This window comes from Musa acuminata, chromosome BXJ1-4, assembly GCF_036884655.1.
Source record: "Musa acuminata AAA Group cultivar baxijiao chromosome BXJ1-4, Cavendish_Baxijiao_AAA, whole genome shotgun sequence".
Classification (NCBI taxonomy): domain Eukaryota; kingdom Viridiplantae; phylum Streptophyta; class Magnoliopsida; order Zingiberales; family Musaceae; genus Musa; species Musa acuminata.
In genome coordinates, this window is record NC_088330.1 from 37794870 (window position 1) to 37813839 (window position 18970).

The 18970-nt window shown below is 34.4% G+C and overlaps 1 protein-coding gene across 1 annotated transcript; it reads right to left on the minus strand.

Annotated features, from left to right (window-relative positions):
• Positions 1-1285: 1285 nt before the first annotated feature.
• LOC135672187 (uncharacterized) lies at positions 1286-16980 on the minus strand. Its single transcript, XM_065180644.1, has 17 exons — positions 16973-16980; positions 12523-12625; positions 10840-10909; positions 10728-10766; positions 10496-10613; positions 10346-10403; positions 10173-10237; positions 10051-10057; positions 9913-9973; positions 9049-9108; positions 8932-8951; positions 8700-8765; positions 7063-7230; positions 6629-6886; positions 4132-4344; positions 1844-2118; positions 1286-1712 (listed from the first exon to the last, which is right to left on the minus strand). The coding sequence occupies exons 1-17, from the start codon at positions 16978-16980 to the stop codon at positions 1547-1549; spliced, it is 1755 nt and encodes a 584-aa protein (XP_065036716.1). The 3' UTR covers positions 1286-1546.
• Positions 16981-18970: the final 1990 nt, after the last annotated feature.

The window sequence follows — 18970 nt, forward strand, 5'->3', positions numbered from 1 at the left end:
AACCACTCTTCTATTGGTGTTTTTGTGCCGTTCAAGTTGCTCTTCTACTTATGTCTCTTTTGTATGAGACAACTCTTGCTTTCTGGAACATCATTGTAATTGTTATGCTCCTTCTAAGTGATTTTACTAGTTTTCTTATGATTTCTCATCCATTTTTCGGAATGTTCACACAATGCTAATATCAATGGTACTAGTTTTGCTATGCTATCTCACTGTGACTTTTCAATGCTTGATATGCTTTGATACCATTTTGTCATGTCCTATAAAGTGATTGGCCTAATGTTTACTTAGTATTTTTGTTAAAAAAAACTCGAGCGTAATAAAGATGTTGTATTATCTCTTAGACATATAGCTAATGTCTTATCTTACTCGATGCCATATAGGCGTTTTTAGGATACTGAGATAATTGATGTTTTATATCGTAAAATTGTTAATTGAAAATGAACTCATGACACATGATCATGGGATAATTTTGGTTAATTTTCCTTTCACGTAATGCCGCACAATTAAAAATAGTTTTATGTTTTATAAAACAGAAACATAAAAGAAAAACACTTCTAATAAAACAAAATGAGGATAACTATAGTACGTAATGCCCCGTAAAACCTATTTACAAAGAAACACTTGAAAACACTAAATAAAAAATAAAAAAAATCATGCACAGACGTCTAACACGTTTACTATATCGCTCCATGATAGAATGGTCCTTCCCAATCTATTAAAAAAAACTTAAAAAACATATCTAATTAAGGTTCTACTCACGTCCCCACTTCTCCATCTGCATAGAGCACCATGTGTCACCGTGGCTTTCCATTGCAGCTACCTCTCTATCTTCTCCATCTTCATAGAGCACCATGAGTCACCGTGGCCCTCCATTGCAGCTACCTCTCTATCTTCTCCATCTTCATAGAGCACCATGAGTCACCGTGGCCCTCCATTGCAGCTACCTCTCTATCTTCTCCATTTGCATAGAGCTACCTCCCTATCATCCATCGTGTGCCACAAACCTAATATATTAATGAATCGAGTGTTGGTGGTACACCGATGCTATTTGGATAAATCTCTTTCTTTTCGAGGAGGACGCGTCCGCGTTGCTTCTCGTTTGATCCCGCACAGGTGATTACATATATCTGAAAGACTAAAGCACAGAAATGGAATGTGTTCCAGTACAGGAACATCTCATCATCTACGCAAGAAAAATTGGTGCATTCATTGCCAATGAACTACGTCAGTAAGATGCACAGCACGCATCAACAGTTACTGAACCAACAGCAGTGGATCACTAGCTTTATAATAATAACATCTGCTTTCTCTATGGATCAGAAACGAATGTATCTGACAATTCAAGGGAATGTCCAAGATATAAAGTACCATGTTAATCATACCCAAATTAAATCATAAAAAAAATAAGTTATAATTTCGATCTATTGTTTGTCTCATTAGTGCGTCGAGGACTAGAATCCAAGTTCATTGGACCTCTACCATACCTAAATTTGAAGCAAGCTGCTCCAGCTAGGGAGGGGAAGTTGCACATTGCTCATTGATTCTACTGGGTCTTAGGATTATTGCCTAATCTGCTCTTTACTAGAGCAGCCTTTAGCAACCCAAGCACCACCTTGAAAGGCAGCAACAGACATCCATCTATGTTCTTTTTGTAGAATAACCAGCCAAGGATCGGAACACACTGCAATATAGCAACTGCAATTGTCCATCTGCAAGTCAAGTAGCAAGAGATTACAAAAAGAAGATTTTTAAGGACAAACCCGGCACTCAATTGGGGAAGAGTTAAGAGCTGTGTTGCTGTTCGTTTTGATTACAAGAAAGGAGGACCTGGGGAACTTGCCTGTTCAAGACAAGGTTGTTGCCGAATATCATCTCCCATGCAATCTCCACAATCTGAAAGGAAGGACTGTTACGCAGCAACTGCACTGACCCATATAATCTTGTATGCATTTCCAAGTACAGTGAGAATGTAACCATTAAGTAACCACAATATCTGAGGAAAGCAAACTTGACAACATGGCCGACCACAGGAATAGTGGCGGAGAAAAGCAGCAAATTAAATGTAAGTCTTCGATAGTATTCCTTGGTGAAATGGGTTCGGCATTTTTTAAGCATCTGAAGGAGAGCAGAAGTTAAGGTCAGATACAATTCACAGAAATATTTGTCGCATGCAGACGATGTACAGAAAAATGAGATTAATAAATTACAGATTAAACACGATCATCAAAGAAGAAGACAGACGTGGAAAGACGCCTTCAATGAATTTAGATTATATAAGCTTATGTAGATCAAGAATGCCAAATGTCACGAAATGACTAAATCACACAGGACATGCTGCAAAAGAAGAAAAAAAAAAAAAAAAAACACAGGTGCATCTTCTGCTTATCCACAAAATTCTCATAAGATTGCATCACAAGGAATCATAAAGATTTTGCCACAATGAAGCATAGAAACAACAAACTTATAAGCATAACAATGGCCTAGTCCAAGGCCAAATCTGTATAAGACCAGATGGCCAACTTCAGAAACAAAACTAGACCACCAGCTTTAGTGACTGATTAAGCAGCAGAAAGGAGCGAGTAGCATACAGATCTCAACCTGCTTGCGAGGATCATGATATTAGCTGCTGATGATTTGTAGATTCTGTTAATTTATAGATATGGCCTGTTTCTAACATTTAGAACACTCCAAGTTCCTAACATACATGAGGAACAGTAGACTGACCAGCCGAAGTCAAAATCTAAAGTATTTAATAGTCTGTCATAGTTAGGGGTCACAGCTGGTACAGGTTCTGCTATCAAGAATATACTCAATATTTATAAAAATCTATGGATTGGAACTTTGTAGTTCCAATAAATCCCTTAAAAATCAGATCACACCCTTAAAAAATCAAGGAGCCTAGCTTATCAATAAATCCCTAATTGAGTTGAAATTTGTAGTTGAAATATGTATATATGTATATATGTATATATGTATACATATATATATATATATACATATATGTATATATGTATACATATATATATATATATATATACGTATATACATATATACATATATATGTATATATATGTATATATATGTATATATATAGACACACAAATACAAAGAAATACAACTCCAATTGTTAAATTAAGGACTCACTGATTTATATAAAAACCACAAAAGTCTGATATTCATTCTAACAAAATTGTTCAGAAAGTGTGAAAAATTTTACCATCAAGCCTCATGAAATCCTAATGTTTGGCGTGCAATAATGATCCAATTATACTACCGTTTAAACATCTATTGGTTCTCATATAGTTTACAATCAATGAATTTCAAGCAATAAACCTGGAGAGCAACAAGTGAATCACAAAATGGTGATAATAAGACTCACTTTTGCTAATCTTGATGATGTTGCTCCATGATAGTTATTTTAAAACAAGGTTCACTTTCTATAAGAACAATGGAATGCCCATATCATTCATCAGTTATTCTTCTTTTTTTCTTTTTTATACATTCTCTTCAAGTTCTTTGAGAAGTAAAGGATAAAAAATTCAGTACTGCTCAGAATATATAGGTTGGTGCTGGTGGCTGTTCATTTTATTATTATTTTTTGGTGAAACCAGGCAATACAAGTTGGTGTATCGATACCGTACTGGTTTGAAACTGGTTACAAGAATCAATATCAAACTGAGATCTAAACCCTTGTCCTGTATCATATCTGTCATAACCCCGAATTCAGAATTACGTTGGCTATGCCCCAAAAAGGATTTGTAAGATTGAAGGGACTATAACTAAGATACAAAAACAAGGCTTATCCTGTAACTGACATGTGGCTGATCATATCAGGTGTTACAATTGGGATCTCAAGTCAACATAATTTGACAGAGATATTACCAAAAGAAGGAAAGTCTAAATGTAATTTCAGTATATATTGCTTAGTATCACCTAAATTTGTGCAATTGACATAACTTTGAGCATATACCTAAACCTATTCATTTGAAGTACCAAGAAAAACAAAAGCCTGTCATTTTCCTTTAGCAAATGAAATACAATTGTACAAAAATATTCAGCACAAGTTCTTAATTGTATAAGAAGATTGTATGATTGCATAGACATGAATTTGGTCATTTAGTGACTAACCTTCACCATTTTCAGAACATACTTTTCCTTTGATGGCCCAACACAGTCTCTTTCAAAATGCTCATTGCATTGATCAAAACTAGCATTGAACTTTCTCATGGAAGGAAGTCCTGTTGCTAGAAGGCCATCCATTCTATCCTCGCACTCACTCCAGCTGGCTTCACATAGTTTAATTGACAGATATTTGTTTTCTGTAATGTGAGTGTCATAAACCTGACAATGGCAGTCACACAAGTACAGTTAATAACAAAATAATTAAATTAGCAAGAAAAAATTACAACCTGGAAGTAATAAAAAAACTGATGAAGGTTTACATGACACACTTTGAGTAATAGCTTAATATGCATATCCAAAATGCGAGCACCAAGGACCACCATGCAGTTGCCACATGTTAGCATGTACTATGCTGCAAGGATACTGACAGTACGTGCTGGAGATGCCAAAAAATGACTAGGCTAACTTTTTTTGCATATTTTGGTTGACATAGAAGCACAACCTGCCAGAAGAACAGTATCAACTTGCTCCCATACCATAAAATGACAATTCTTGCTGAGCAAGTAATGCTTACACTAAAAGATAAGTATCATAACATCTCAGTTACTTCAATTAAAGTAAAACTTGATATAAACAACAAATCTTAAACATAACCAAATTTATATAAGATATATTAGATTTATTTTTTTCAATTTAGTCATCACAACTAATTTCAGTCTCAAGTTCCCTAGACCTGGTTAGCAGTTAGCATGATAATTTCTTTTTTTATTCCAAATCATCAGTTATCATCCAATTTAATAGGAAAGCAGGTATTTAACATTCAAGATACGGATTTCTTATGTACTAGTCTCCTATTTAAAGTAAACTGCAAGATGATCAAGAAAATCATGGAGAAGAATTTTTGTCAGTACACTTGATATATATTTAAGAGTAAAATCATATCTATTATCTAATTTTTAACTTGGTTATTCTCTTAGATTTCATATTATAGTTTCTTGTTTAACAACCATACAAATTCTTGATTCTAAATGAAGAACATGCACCTTCAAGCCACTAAAATAAAAATAAAAAATGGAAAAAGATTAATACTTAAAAGACTAAGAGAGATCAAACTTCCACCACAGGCAAAGCACTATAGAAAGACATGGTTTAGTATTGGGTTAAAGAAGTTGAAACTTTCAAAAAATTTTGAAGGATTAGAGGAAAGCAAATAGTTCTTTTATACTTTTTTGAAGTATGGTCCTAAGGAAGAAGAAAAAATTACATTGTTAAAAATGGACAATTCACTATGATGAGAGGAATGCTCTTAAATATTCCACATTGTCACTTTAAATCTACTCAATGGACAGCATGAATATATTCTTAGGAAAGAATCAAGGAACTACTATGCCAATCCCAAAGAATTTTGCAATAATATGCAAAATGCCCTAGATATTTGCACTTCTAAACTGCAGCAAGTTATAGCCACATTGTTAAACGTCAAAGATGTGTCTCCTGAAGTTCCTTTCCTAAATTGCTAGCCATACTTCTGTGGTAGAAGGAACATGAGGATTCCTCCCTCATAATCCAGCAATTAGTAGCATAATTTCTCTTTTAATCAAAAGATCAGTTATCATCCAATTTAATAGGAAAGCAGGTATTTAACATTCTAATTATGGATTTCTTGCACATTAGTTTCCCATTTCAAGTAAACTGCAAGATCAAGAAAATTGTGGAGGGAAGATTTTTCTTCTACACACTTGATTATACATTTAAGAGTAAAATCATATCTATATGCTAGTTTTAAACTTTGTTACTCATCTTAGATTTCATCTTATAGTTTCTTTTTCTGCAACCATCCAAATTCTAGAGCTTTAAAATTTCTTCTAAATGAAGAACATCCCCCTTCAAGCCACTAAAAATTAAATAATAAAAGTTGGAGAAAGATTAATCTTAAAAGACTAAGAGGGATCGAATTTCCACCACAGGCAAAGCACTACAGAAAGACATGGTATGGTATTGGGTAAAAAGATTGCTAAATCTCCAAAAACAATTTAGGAAGATTAGAAGAAAGCAAATGGTTCTTTACTTCTTTTATGCTTTTGAGAAGTCTGGTTCTAAGGAAGAAGAAGGGTTAAATTCTTAAAAATAGATAATTCACTACGATGAGAGGAATGCTCTTAAATATTCCACATTATCACTTTAAATCAACTCAAGGGACAGCATGAATATGTTCTTAGGAAAGAATCGAGGAACTGTCATGCCAATCCTAAAGATTTTTTGGAATAATATGCAAAATGCCCATAGAAATTTACACTTCTAAATTGCAGCAATTTATAACCACATTGTTAAATGTCAAAGAATTTTCTTGAAGTTCCTCTACTTAACTGCTAGCCATACTTCCATGGTAGCAGTAACATGAGGATTCTTCCCTCGTGTATCTGAAAATGGAGCAGGAGTACAGAGCAAATCCAAGTCTTGGAGGCTTTCTATCAGTAAATAGAACAATGAGAACCAAATTAACCTTTTTGATTTCATTATTGAATTTCAGAAGGGATTGTTTAGCGCTGCGCCAACCAAAATATTGTTGATCAAACAGATTGTTTGCTTTCGCCTTTGAAACCTCATGAGCCAACAGCAGCTTGTCCTCTGGTACAGGCAGCTGCAAATTGGACATCTCTTTACTGTATAACTTCAAGCAGCGTTCAAGAATTTCCTTATTAAATACTTCCGCAATTGAACCTGTAGATGGAATTTCACCTTCATTCAAGGCATCAAGAGTCTGCGAAAACCCATGTATATAATGGTTAGAGCAATTAAAGCTTACAAGTAACTTCTCAACAATTATGTAACAGATTATGTCCAGTTTGAGCTTTGCAAGTAAAAAATGACATGCATCATGAGTAACAATGATATCGGATAGATAGTTGAGAAGAACACAAAGACATGCAAAAGCACCTGCTCCAGGAAGGCTATGAACTCCTTTCCATTTAGAGGATTCCCCTGCACAATCTTGGGACGTATAATGGACTCAACAAGTTGTTTAAACTGCTCCCTTTTTTGCACATACAATGGATCCAGTTCACTGTCCTTGATGTCACAAAGTCTTATCCTTTGAAGATGAGGCTGTCACAAATTTCAAGACTTCTTATATGCAAAAGAGGACATTAAGTGCATGATGAAAATATAAGTTCAATAGTTGACTTGTATAAACATATAACAGGTGACTTCTGAGTGCATTCTGCATAGCAAAAAAATGATGGCGGTTCCAACATTCTACTGATAGGATTATGAGCTTATACAATACCCAGCAGACAAAAGGACAACATGAGAAAAATAAAGAAAATTGAAGCATCAACCATTCAAAAGATGCCGTCAACCATGAAACATGCTCCAAATCATGTCAAGACCATTAGAATACTTGTTTGAATACTGATGCTTGTCAGATATTTCCTGATATGAGTACTAGGTATCCTGCTAAGATGTTGTACAACAAAGAGGGAATTTTTTAATTATTTTGTTGCATCTCTAAGCAGAGTTGTCTAAAGTGCACTCAATAATTTCTGGTGCTCTTGGAGCAGATATGATATTTTGCTGTTACAGAGGGCCAACACATGCATTAACTTACAGGCTTTCTTGAATCACTTGAAGTATAACACCTTATGTATCAGAGTGACAACTAAAGTAGTGTTAATAATATGTATAGTGTCAAATACCTCATGCTAATTTTTTGTTCTTTGTGACTTTAGATCTTGTTGCTTGCTGAAAGATGGAAACTACAAACCATAAAGCATATTGGGACTTGGACAACATTCAGTGATTTGCATCCTGACAGGTATCACATAATCAGGATTACTATAAACGACTTTTTGTAGTGTACAACTAAAAATATGACAGCTCTCAACATTTTCCATGCCCAGCAGAGATAATGCATCTTAAAACTAGTTACAATGTCAATTCAATGAAAGATTAAAGGGGTTAAGAGGGGCAGATACCATTGCCTTTTAAACTATTAATCCATGTTAAATTTGGAGGGAGATGTTAGAGCTTATATATGATATATCTTGGCAAGCCTTTTTGTAACAAATGAAGCTTTTGGAAAGTGATATTCCAAATAATTGTTGTATCACTTGCAACGTTGGAGTTGAGAAGGGGACAATTCTGGATGAACCAATAGTTCTGCTCTATTGTTTTTTCTCAGGAGTAGATGCCTATGAAAAAAGCTCAGACTGGGGTTGTTGCATTGTGGCATTAGGAAAAGAACATTATGCCTAATATTAGACATAATAAGTTTGATGATATTGTGTTCAAACTTAAATAAGACAAACCTGGAGTTAGCAAATCAGAAAACCCAAAATCTCAAATTAAACAACAGCCATAATTGGTTTCTCAATATTGCCCTAGATAATGTTTGTTGAACACATTCCATCCTCCATCAACAATAATAAAATCAAGTTGATGAACACTGAATAAGCAAACTTCATTATGAGAGAAAAGCAACAAAGAATCTTGCAAAAACTTCGAATCTCAACTTACTGAATCATTGACATAGAATTAATGACATATACAGCCAAGGGAAGCTAACAAAGCAGTACCTGTGGCAAGCCAAAGGCAGAGATATCATTGGCCATTATCGCCAAGGATTTGCGAATATTGTTGACCTGATTCACCACATGAACAAGAATAGCAAATTTCTCAAAGAAAAGACGGGCATTCCCATCAATGTATATGTTTGTAAATAGATTTTAGAAAATAGCCCTGGGGAAAGCAACTAAAGACATTGTTTTTTCATGTATTGACTTGTCACAGGGTGATTGAATACAATACCTTATCAATATTCTCATCTCCTGCAATAACAAAAATATTGAAAATAAATTCTTTGGTAACTTCGTAAGACATTATGAATGTCAAATGCACATGAAATGAGCACCGAATAAGACTGACCACTTTCATTTGGAACTGGCCGAAGTGCTTCATCCACCATTTCTTGAACAGAGCACCCTTCTATGTGATTGAAAAAAATAGTTTTGGTGAATAGACGAATTAAGAATATAGGAAATGTGTCATTGCATAATAATATAATTAAGAAAAAGGGAAAAAGTTCACAAAAGTATAGGATGGAAGGCATAAATAGATTTAAATTTTTTATCAATAATAGTTAATGGATGTGAAGCTGTTATTTTACTGAACAGAAGTGATATATAAGTGGCTTAACCTGTGTCTCTTTATGAAAAGAAACGGATAGAGGCGTTGAATATTAACACTGTAGGAATAACTATTCAAACACACCAGAGAAAAGAAAATGTGCATGAACCCAATAAACAGGGAATAATAAACTATTTCATTGATTCTGCAAACTTAATCTCTTTAAATTATTTCTTGATTTGTTGTTATACAATTTTTTCCACAGTCTTCTGTCATCACTCACACCCTACTTTTAGTAAAGTTGCTCTCTTGAAGTCATTAAGGATCACACTTCAAAACAAGTCCTCATTGCTTGGATCAGCATCAGTGATTTAATTTGATTGGAAATTTATTCATGTTCTTTTTTTCATGCAACGAAGATCTGTGACTAAGGATTAGTAATTTTTAGGGACTTTATCTACCAAAAAAAGTTATGAAATTTAGGCATTGCTTTCTAGTATTATGATTGTACTATCTGTTAGGGTGATCAAATGACAATTTCTTAACCCTTTTTAGATATTATTCTAATGACCCATATGTGGACCATTGGCATTATTTAAACTGCAAATATGGACTCAATAACAAAATTTTTCCCAGCATCAGAGGAGGAAACCATCAACTTACGCAGAAAATCTCGTTGGATAAGCCACAAGAGCTTTGCAGGCTCGAATGCATCCTCATTTCCCTATATGAGTGGCAAATTAGCATGAATGACTGAGAAGACACTATCATTCTATAGCATAAGTGATATTAACACATTACCTTCATTCTGAGCTCCATAGAGTAACAGACGAGCAAACCCAAAGTGGTTAGAAATGAAAAACACCAACATAATTAGTTCCGGTTAAAGGTACTGGCAATAGCACAATTCTTTGAAAACGGACCTTGCATAGAATTCGTCTGCAATTTCAACAGCAAATGATAGTCGAGATATATCTGCCTCACGAACCTACAACATGATCCACCAAAACCAAGAAAATTAAGGCATCTGAAAATTATCTTATAATTCATAGAAATTATACAGGCTGATGAACTTTCCACCAGATAGAGAACAAACCGTCTCAGGTATATTATAAATAAGCACAGAACTGATTAGTGTCGCCAGAGCAAAGACCCTGCATTTGAATATCAACGGATTATAGAAAAAATAAAAGGAAGAAAACCTGCTTTCGAAAGCAAAATCGGTGGGCCAAATTTCCAACGTTACCTGTCATCGTATACATTTGAATTCCCCACATTTTCAAATCCTTCAGTATCAATATACAGGACAGATACTTTTGATCCATCAATGACCAACTCTACTGGTGTACCCCAAACCCACAAACCTACACCAAAACACGCCTGGTTAGCAAGGGACTGAATTCTTACCGAAGAAGAAGACGGCATACATCGATGGCTACAGAAAAACAAGCACAAAAGGGAATCACTGCATTTCAAACCTTTGGTTTTAGCATCACGCATGTGCCCAACTTCAAAGCCTGCACATGAGAATTGTTTGCGGGATGAGAAGAGGTGAGTGATTCGTCGAAGGGAGAGAGACGAGAATCGCACCTTCATCGCAAGAGAGGGAGAGGAGCTGGTTGAGAAGGAAGGATTTGCCAGAGCGGTATGGGCCGATCACCTGCGATTACAAATCATGGTTAGGGAAACGGCGCCCATTGCGAACTGAATCAGCGCAACAATGAGACTCGCCCTTCCTATTTATACCCGTCACTGACCCAGTAACAAACACCTTGGCGGAATCAGTATATATATATATATATATATATATATATATATATATATATATATATATATATATATATATATATATATATATATATATATATATATATATTAGTATCAATTTACAAGAATAAGGGTGATATACCAAGTTGTTCAAATTATAAAAGAATTAAGATCATTAGTCATATTATGAAACTTTAGCATAGAATTATCAAAAATAGAATAAGACTTGAAATAAATATATTTAAAAATTAATTTAACTTTATACCTAAAAGATTAACCATATAAGTTATTTATTTATTAAGATAATTAATAAAAATATCGTAAGAAAATAAAAGATTTGTATATGGTTTTTGTTGAATTATGATAGCTTTCTTAAATATTTATTGTGATGAACTTAAAAAAAATGTAAATCCACTAATTATATTGATATTATTAAAGATGTATGATAACGTAGCTTCTAGTGTTATGACTATAAAAAATATATCTACTGAGCTTTCTATTAGCATAGGATTACATTAAGGATCTATATTAAGTTTCTAGTTTTTCACTTATATAATAAATCTCCTTGATGTATATTATTTGTTAATGACATCGTCTTAATTAATAAGAGTCTAAATAGAATTATTGGATGCTTGAGCTATAGAGGTAATACTTAGAAACTAAAGATTTTAGATTAAATATGATTAAAACTAAATATATGAGATGTAATCTTAGTAATTCTATGAATAGACAGGAGAATATAATTAAGTTAGATAGATATGGACACGAAGTTCTTTTCAAGTAAATCTTTATGTATCTTAGATTAATTATTCAAAAATAATAATGAGATTAATAAAAATATTATTTATAGAGTAAAAATAGGATGGTTAAAATGATAAGAAACATTTATGATGTGATCATTAGATATTTTTTAGATTAAAAAATTATAAAATAGTTGTAAGACCAATAATTCTTTATAGATTTAAGTGTTTAGTTTTTTAAGAAATAATGTACATAAAAGGATTATGTTATCAAGATAAAAAAATATTAAAATGAATGTATAGAGTTACTAGGAAAGATAGGAAAAAAATATTTTTATTCATGAATAATTAGGTATCGCTTCGATAGAGGATAATATGAGAAAAAATTATTTAAGATGATAAAAATATATGCTTATATGGTATATTTAAAAGTAAAATGATTAATGTTATTAGTACGAGAAGAGAAGAGAAAGAGAAAGACCTAAAAATATTTAAATAGAAACTATCAATAAAAATTAATTATTTTAAATTTAACTAAACATATAAGTTTTTACAAATTTCAATCGTGACAAAATATATATGTAGCCAACCCCAAATAGTTATGATTTATGATTTTATTATTATTAGCATTATATATATATATATATATATATATATATATATATATATATATATATATATATATATATATATATATATATATTGGTTTAATGCACTTGGTATATATATACTTGTGTATACTACTTGAGAGGAAATGAAGACTTACTGCAACAACAGCTATAGGGGTTGTGATATTTTGAATTGCGTCGAGACCTTCTCTTGCGAGACGGAGTCTGAGGTGATTTGGATCTGGCTTCACTATAGGAAACCTGCAACATATGCTTCAAGTTATGCCACCAAGAGAGAGAGAGAGAGTGAGAGACCAAAACTTCCCTTGTCCAGTTCTTAATCACTCAAACTTTTCTGAGAGAGCAATTCAAAAGGCATAATTTTCCTTGCTGCAAAAGGAAAAAGATCTACAGGCTTATATATATATTCAGCAACTTTGTCAAGGGATTTTTTTTTTCCTTTTCCTTTTGTTTTTGTTTTTTGTCTTAATTAACGAAGAAGGCTCATGCATGAGTTGGTCAACATCCACCTTGAGGCACAGAAAAGCTCAACTCTGCATGGCCTTCATGTCCACGTGGAAGAAGAGAATGTGATGCTTCAGGAAAAAGAATGATCAGAAGGAGTTTTTTCGTATACTTGACCAAAGACTCATCGCTGAGTTGATCAGCATCCAACTTTGGGCACCGAAAAGCTCAGCTCAGCTCTGCATGGATTTCGTGTTCAGTTACATGCACAGCTGACAACAAAACCACATAGAAGAAGAGAATGTGACGGTTCAAGAAAAAGAAAGACTAGAGGAAGGCAGTGAGCTTGCGCTCATTTCTTCGCTATGATTGATGTACGACATCGATCAAAGGACGACGACGAGCTGAACAAGGTCCGACCTACGACGCATGTCATGGACGAAGGAGAAGATGCAACTTACGCTCGGCGGAAATCATTTGACTTGGAGGAGGAGGAAGAAGAAGCAGTGGCTGTGAAGATCACCGCTAAGAAACACAACACTACTGTCGAAGAAACGTCCATCCTCTCTCTCTCTCTCTCTCTCTCTCTTCCGCAGCTCGCAGCTGATCAAAGTGGGGAACCTACCTCTACGACGAGCCGAAGAGAGAAGCTCATTTATTTAAACTGTTCTATCATCACATTTTTTGTGAGGCTTTAGCTCGACCTGTCCAATCGATTGGGAAAGCAAAAAGGTGTCAGGGGGGAAAGTAAAAAAAATTCTCATTGCTCTTTCCTTTTTTCTAAAAAAAATTTATGGTTTTTTTTTCACTTTCCTTTTTTTTTGTTTTGACATAACATTTGTTTTTATTTAAAAACTTATTGCATTTCTTGATTGAATTATTTCTAGTAGAATTTTATGTCCCAACAATCTGATGCTTAATCTTGTATGCCATATTTTAATTAAGAATCTAATAAGGAGCTAACCCTCTCATAAAATTAGTCACAAATATTATCATTATGTTTGATTGATTAATTGACTAATCTATTGCCATTAAATAACAAAACAATTGGATTAGCTCATGATGAAATTGTGCATCATTTTATGGATTTTTGTTGTTAATCCACGCTGCCATTTTATAAGTTATTTATTTGTGAACATTTTAGTAATTGTTGAATTTTTGTAGTTTGCTATTATATCTGTGCGACACATTTATTTTACTGTTTGTGTATCTATTTAAACAAATTAAATTATTCATACGAATAAAATAAGATTGTTCCCACAGCTCCGAAGGTTAAAAAAGGACTTGAAAATTCATTTTTTTTTTTTACTTTTTGGTAATAATCTGAATTTTACTACGTTTGACAATTTTGGTTTAGAAATTTTTTAAAAGTCAAATCTAAGATACTTTTTTTTTTAAAATTTTTATGTACAAATTTATATATTTAATTAATTTTAAATTTCTAATTTCTAATTTTCAAGATTTCTAAATTATAAGTTTAGAAACATTCAATTCTTGGATAACTTTAAATTCTGAAATTGCTTTAAAAATAACCTTCCTGCAATTTAATTCCTTAAAAAACTTGCCATATAACAATTTTTATTAAAAACTAAACCTTTCTATTTCAGGAATAATCAATTTAAGTATATCTAAATTGGTAAGTTAAAAGAGGAAAGTATGAAATCTGTTTTGACCTTTTATTATAAAGAAAACTAAAACAAATTCAAGATTGATAAGACTAAAGTCAAAAACTAATAGAACAAGAGAATTAATAAGAGGTAAATGGTGAAAACGAGATTCTTTCAATTAGATTGTAGCATGAGTGTAAAAGCATTGGGTAACACTAATAATATTGTGATGTTTCTCAATAAAAGCTTTGATAGGAAATATTAATCAACCCGTCATCACTTATCATATAAATGTTAAGTAAGACATTTGGGAAGAAAATGCCCATATGACTTACACCCGCTTGCTTACATGGGTAGAAGTCCAAGAGACAACTTGGGTTGATTACCAACTACCTTCTATGTGGAATATTTATAGAAGTATTTTTAGGAGTCCATGGGGTAGATCATGTCAATTACAAACTGCCTCCCCTACGAAATATTTATAAGAATATTATTAGGAGTCCAGGGATAGCTCGAATTAGTTACAAATAATCTCTCATACAAAATCTTTATAGAATATTCTATCTCTTCAAGGCTAGGTATAAAAATACACTCTCGACTCTAGGTAAGCGAGACACAAACCAAGAACTTAAATATAAAGAAGTTGACCTTGGGACTAACTTAAGCATTGGAGGGATCGACTTAGGAAGCCTCTCCCGACTTCAATCTTTGTGCATATGATAACTCAAGAGAATGCACTTTCCACCTTGAATGACTTGACACGATTAGGGATATGTCATACTTGATAAGGACATCAACGATATTTTTCTTCAATATTTTGGCACTAGAAGGAGGGTCTAATATCATAGGAGCATCCATAAGTTGACCTTGTCAACGAATGCTTGGGTGAGGCTCTACCCCCGACTCACATCACTTTTACTCAAATAGGATAATAGCCACCCTTTCCTTATATGGATGCATCCACTTCGGCATAAGTACCAATGCAGTATTGATGTCTATTTAATAATTCAAGACTCTCAACCCGGGAGTGTCGCTGGGCCATCTACTCATCCCTGCTGAGGTATTCTTAAACATTTCTTAACAAATACAAGTACTAGTCAACATAATGCAGGCTGTTGCGTTGCTTCTACCTCGGCTAGCCCAACAGGTGATGCCATCGCGTTAGTCGTAGTCGGTAGCCCGACAACCACTTGCATCAGCGTCCGTTGGGGTCCCCGTACTCAACGAGTTGCCACCATTTCGGGGGCATTTGAGGCCCATCGAACCATTGGATGAGGGAGCATGCCACTCTCTGACCATGGAGTTTAGTAGATCGCCCCACCACTACTTTACTCTGCTCAAATTCGGGACTCACTCGATCGATTCAATGGACAATTCTTCAAGGATCCAACTATAGCAAATGGATCAACACTTATAAGAGATGCGCCGAGACTTTTAGCAATCCAGGGGTGAGGGATAGGTTGACCCTACCTCAGATTTGCCACCATTTATCTAGGATATCCAAGACGAGCCAATCTCGATAAACTTTTACCTCCCATTATTGGAGGCCTTTGATGGCGCTACTAGCCCAACGGAACACATTGTCACCTTTCAGACTTAAATATAGTTATATGACACTTCTGATACCCTAATGCATCACACTTTCCCAACCACCATAAGATGCTTGACAAGAGAGTGATACACTCATCTAAAGCTACTCTCCATCATCTATTTTACTTAATTTACAAAAGAGTTCAAGCTCTACTTCCACGGGAATATGTGTTGCATCAAGGGAGCATCACATGCGCAGCGAAAAAATAAAACAAAATCGTTTCCCGAACAAGGAGCATCGGATCATTGGGTGATGACCATGAGCGTAAAACTCGAAATTACAAAATCACACCAAGAGGGTGAGACGTTCTCACGTAGAGAAGATTGTATATCACCTAAAACACAGATCCTAGTCTGACGAATGAAGGAGTTCTCGCGAACTCCTCTCTAGTGGTGATCCACACAGTGGATGGCAGCGATAATGCATCTCTTCCTTGCTGTGTGTTCTCTCCTCGTGATAGTGCACCACCATGCAACAACAGTAAACAAGAAGGGGTCGACCCTCTTGTTATCCTCTCACACCAGGGAGGGAGCTCACGACAAGAGAGAGATGAAAGGAAGAGATGAGGAGACCGATGACTCTAAGGGTCTACCCTATAATTCTTTGAGCCCCACTCATATTTATAGAGAGCCCCTTCATGAAAACCCCAATGGGTCCTTCTTAATGGGTATTGGATTGAGATCCAATAACCCCTCCAAGCTCCATGCTCTATTGGGTCTCATCTAATAGATCCATTAAAATAGGGGTAAAAGAGACTTGTTGAAAATTTTATATTCAATATTCTATTCATCGAGTTGTCCATCGTATGTGTGTGACCCTTTAGGTCCAATACCGAGCTGGCAATGAGTTGCACTTGTTAGAACCCTTTTTGACTCAAAACTACTTCTGATTTAGTGAATTATTATTTATATAATAATTCACTTAACTTATCAACTATGGACGTACCAGACCATTACGCGATTGTCTCCAAACGATATAGGAGAATTTAATTTATTGGACATATCTACCCCCAATTATCGTGTATCTATAGTCCTTCATCCATCTAATATCTCAGAGATCATATACTGAGTATGATGCTGTTATGCCTATACGGAATCCATCAAAGTCTCACTCTTATCAGATTCTCCTAGAGAACTCATTCTCTTTTAATCCAAGTGACCTTGATAAGGGATTTTTCTGAGTGAGAACATACAAAATATTCCTCTCATGATACTGAGAGTAAATGATCCTTTATTAACACTCAATTGGTTTCGTAAGGTTAACTATCATTTATAATGATCATTTGTACTAGATTTAGAATTTCCAAACCTAGAAGTTCGGTATCAAAATACAAAGTACTCAAATAAGGTATCCTTGGTATCTGAAGTCTAAGAACTAGATACACAATTATGATTACGAAATCGCTATCTGATGATGATGTATCATTAACCATCCATTATTCTGTAAGTAGATCATTTAATAAAAATATTATCTAATGAACATTGTACTATATACCTAATGCCCCCACACAAGTAGCTATAAGACCAATTGTCTCTATCATATAGATAGGTATATAATACATCGATATATCCGGTTATCTCAATATTCTTCTCGAGTAACCTATGATCAAGAATATTTATGATATATGTTTAAAAGCAAATTGGTCTCATTATCATGATTTCATGATCCAATTCCCATTACACATATTTAAGGATATAACAATATATTCATCAAATAATATAAAGTGAGAAAATATCATTATTAATATTAATCAAAAGAGATTATGCAGCGAATTAAATGTGTCATCACTCATGTGATTGACTTGTAGGACACCTGCAACTAGCAATCTTTCATTTAACCTAAAACCAATCACCCATGTACTAGATCACCATCAGACTCTGACAATACTAAAAAATAATATAAGACAATAGTTTTGTCAGTAGATCTATAATGTTATCTTCGGATGAAACTTTTTTCACTACCATATCACTACGGACTATGATTTCTTTGATCAAGTGAAACCTCCTCAGAATGTGGTTGAATTTCTAATGAGACTTAGGTTCATTCGCTCAAGCAATCATTCTGTTGTTGTTGACGCAATCAGCTCCTCATTACTCATCAATACTATATTGTTTGAAACTCATCCAATTTACTGTTCTTTTTGGTCAAATCAGTAATAATATATTGTTTGAAACTCATCCAATTTACTGTTCCTACATTTAGAGTGAATACAATGTCAATAAATGAAGCCGTACCCGTCAAGCAATCACAATGCATCGTATGTCTACAATGTCAATGAATGAAGCCGTAGGAGCAGTTCGACCACCCCCCCGAGGTAAAAATTGCTAGCATATATCACATCATCGCCAGTATAACACTCAAATTAAACACTCGATCAATCTGATGTGTCCATAATGGGCCACCATCGGTACTGCCTAGCATTTCAGACGACTTCTCACGATCAAGTAACGTTTGACAACTTCACAAAACCTCTCCAACGAGTAACTTCTCACTAAATATTAATAATTACCCGAACCATTATTTAAAGAGCATTAGGTTTCCCCTCTCTTTCAAAAATCATATTTTCTCTCCACTTCTAACTTAACTATTGAAGGGGTGTTTATTGGGTCTGCCTCTGAGCCAGTTTTGCAGGTCATCAAATCGAGTCGAATCTAATCGCTTCCCGACACCAACCTTACGTTCAAATCAATATTGAACCAGGCTATCTCCCTAACGCACGTCAAGCAATCAGCATATTGGACAACCAAAAACTACTTTTACAACCATCTTCATAAAAACAATGGTTTCAACTTCAAGTTTCTGTGAACATCATGTTCACCCAAACCTCAACACTGCTGCCCACCACAAAAGCAGGATGGACATTGCATTACGTCTCTAAGGGAGACAACAAGAGCAGGCAGCATATACCGGCTTTCTCCTATTAATCAAAACCATATACCGGGG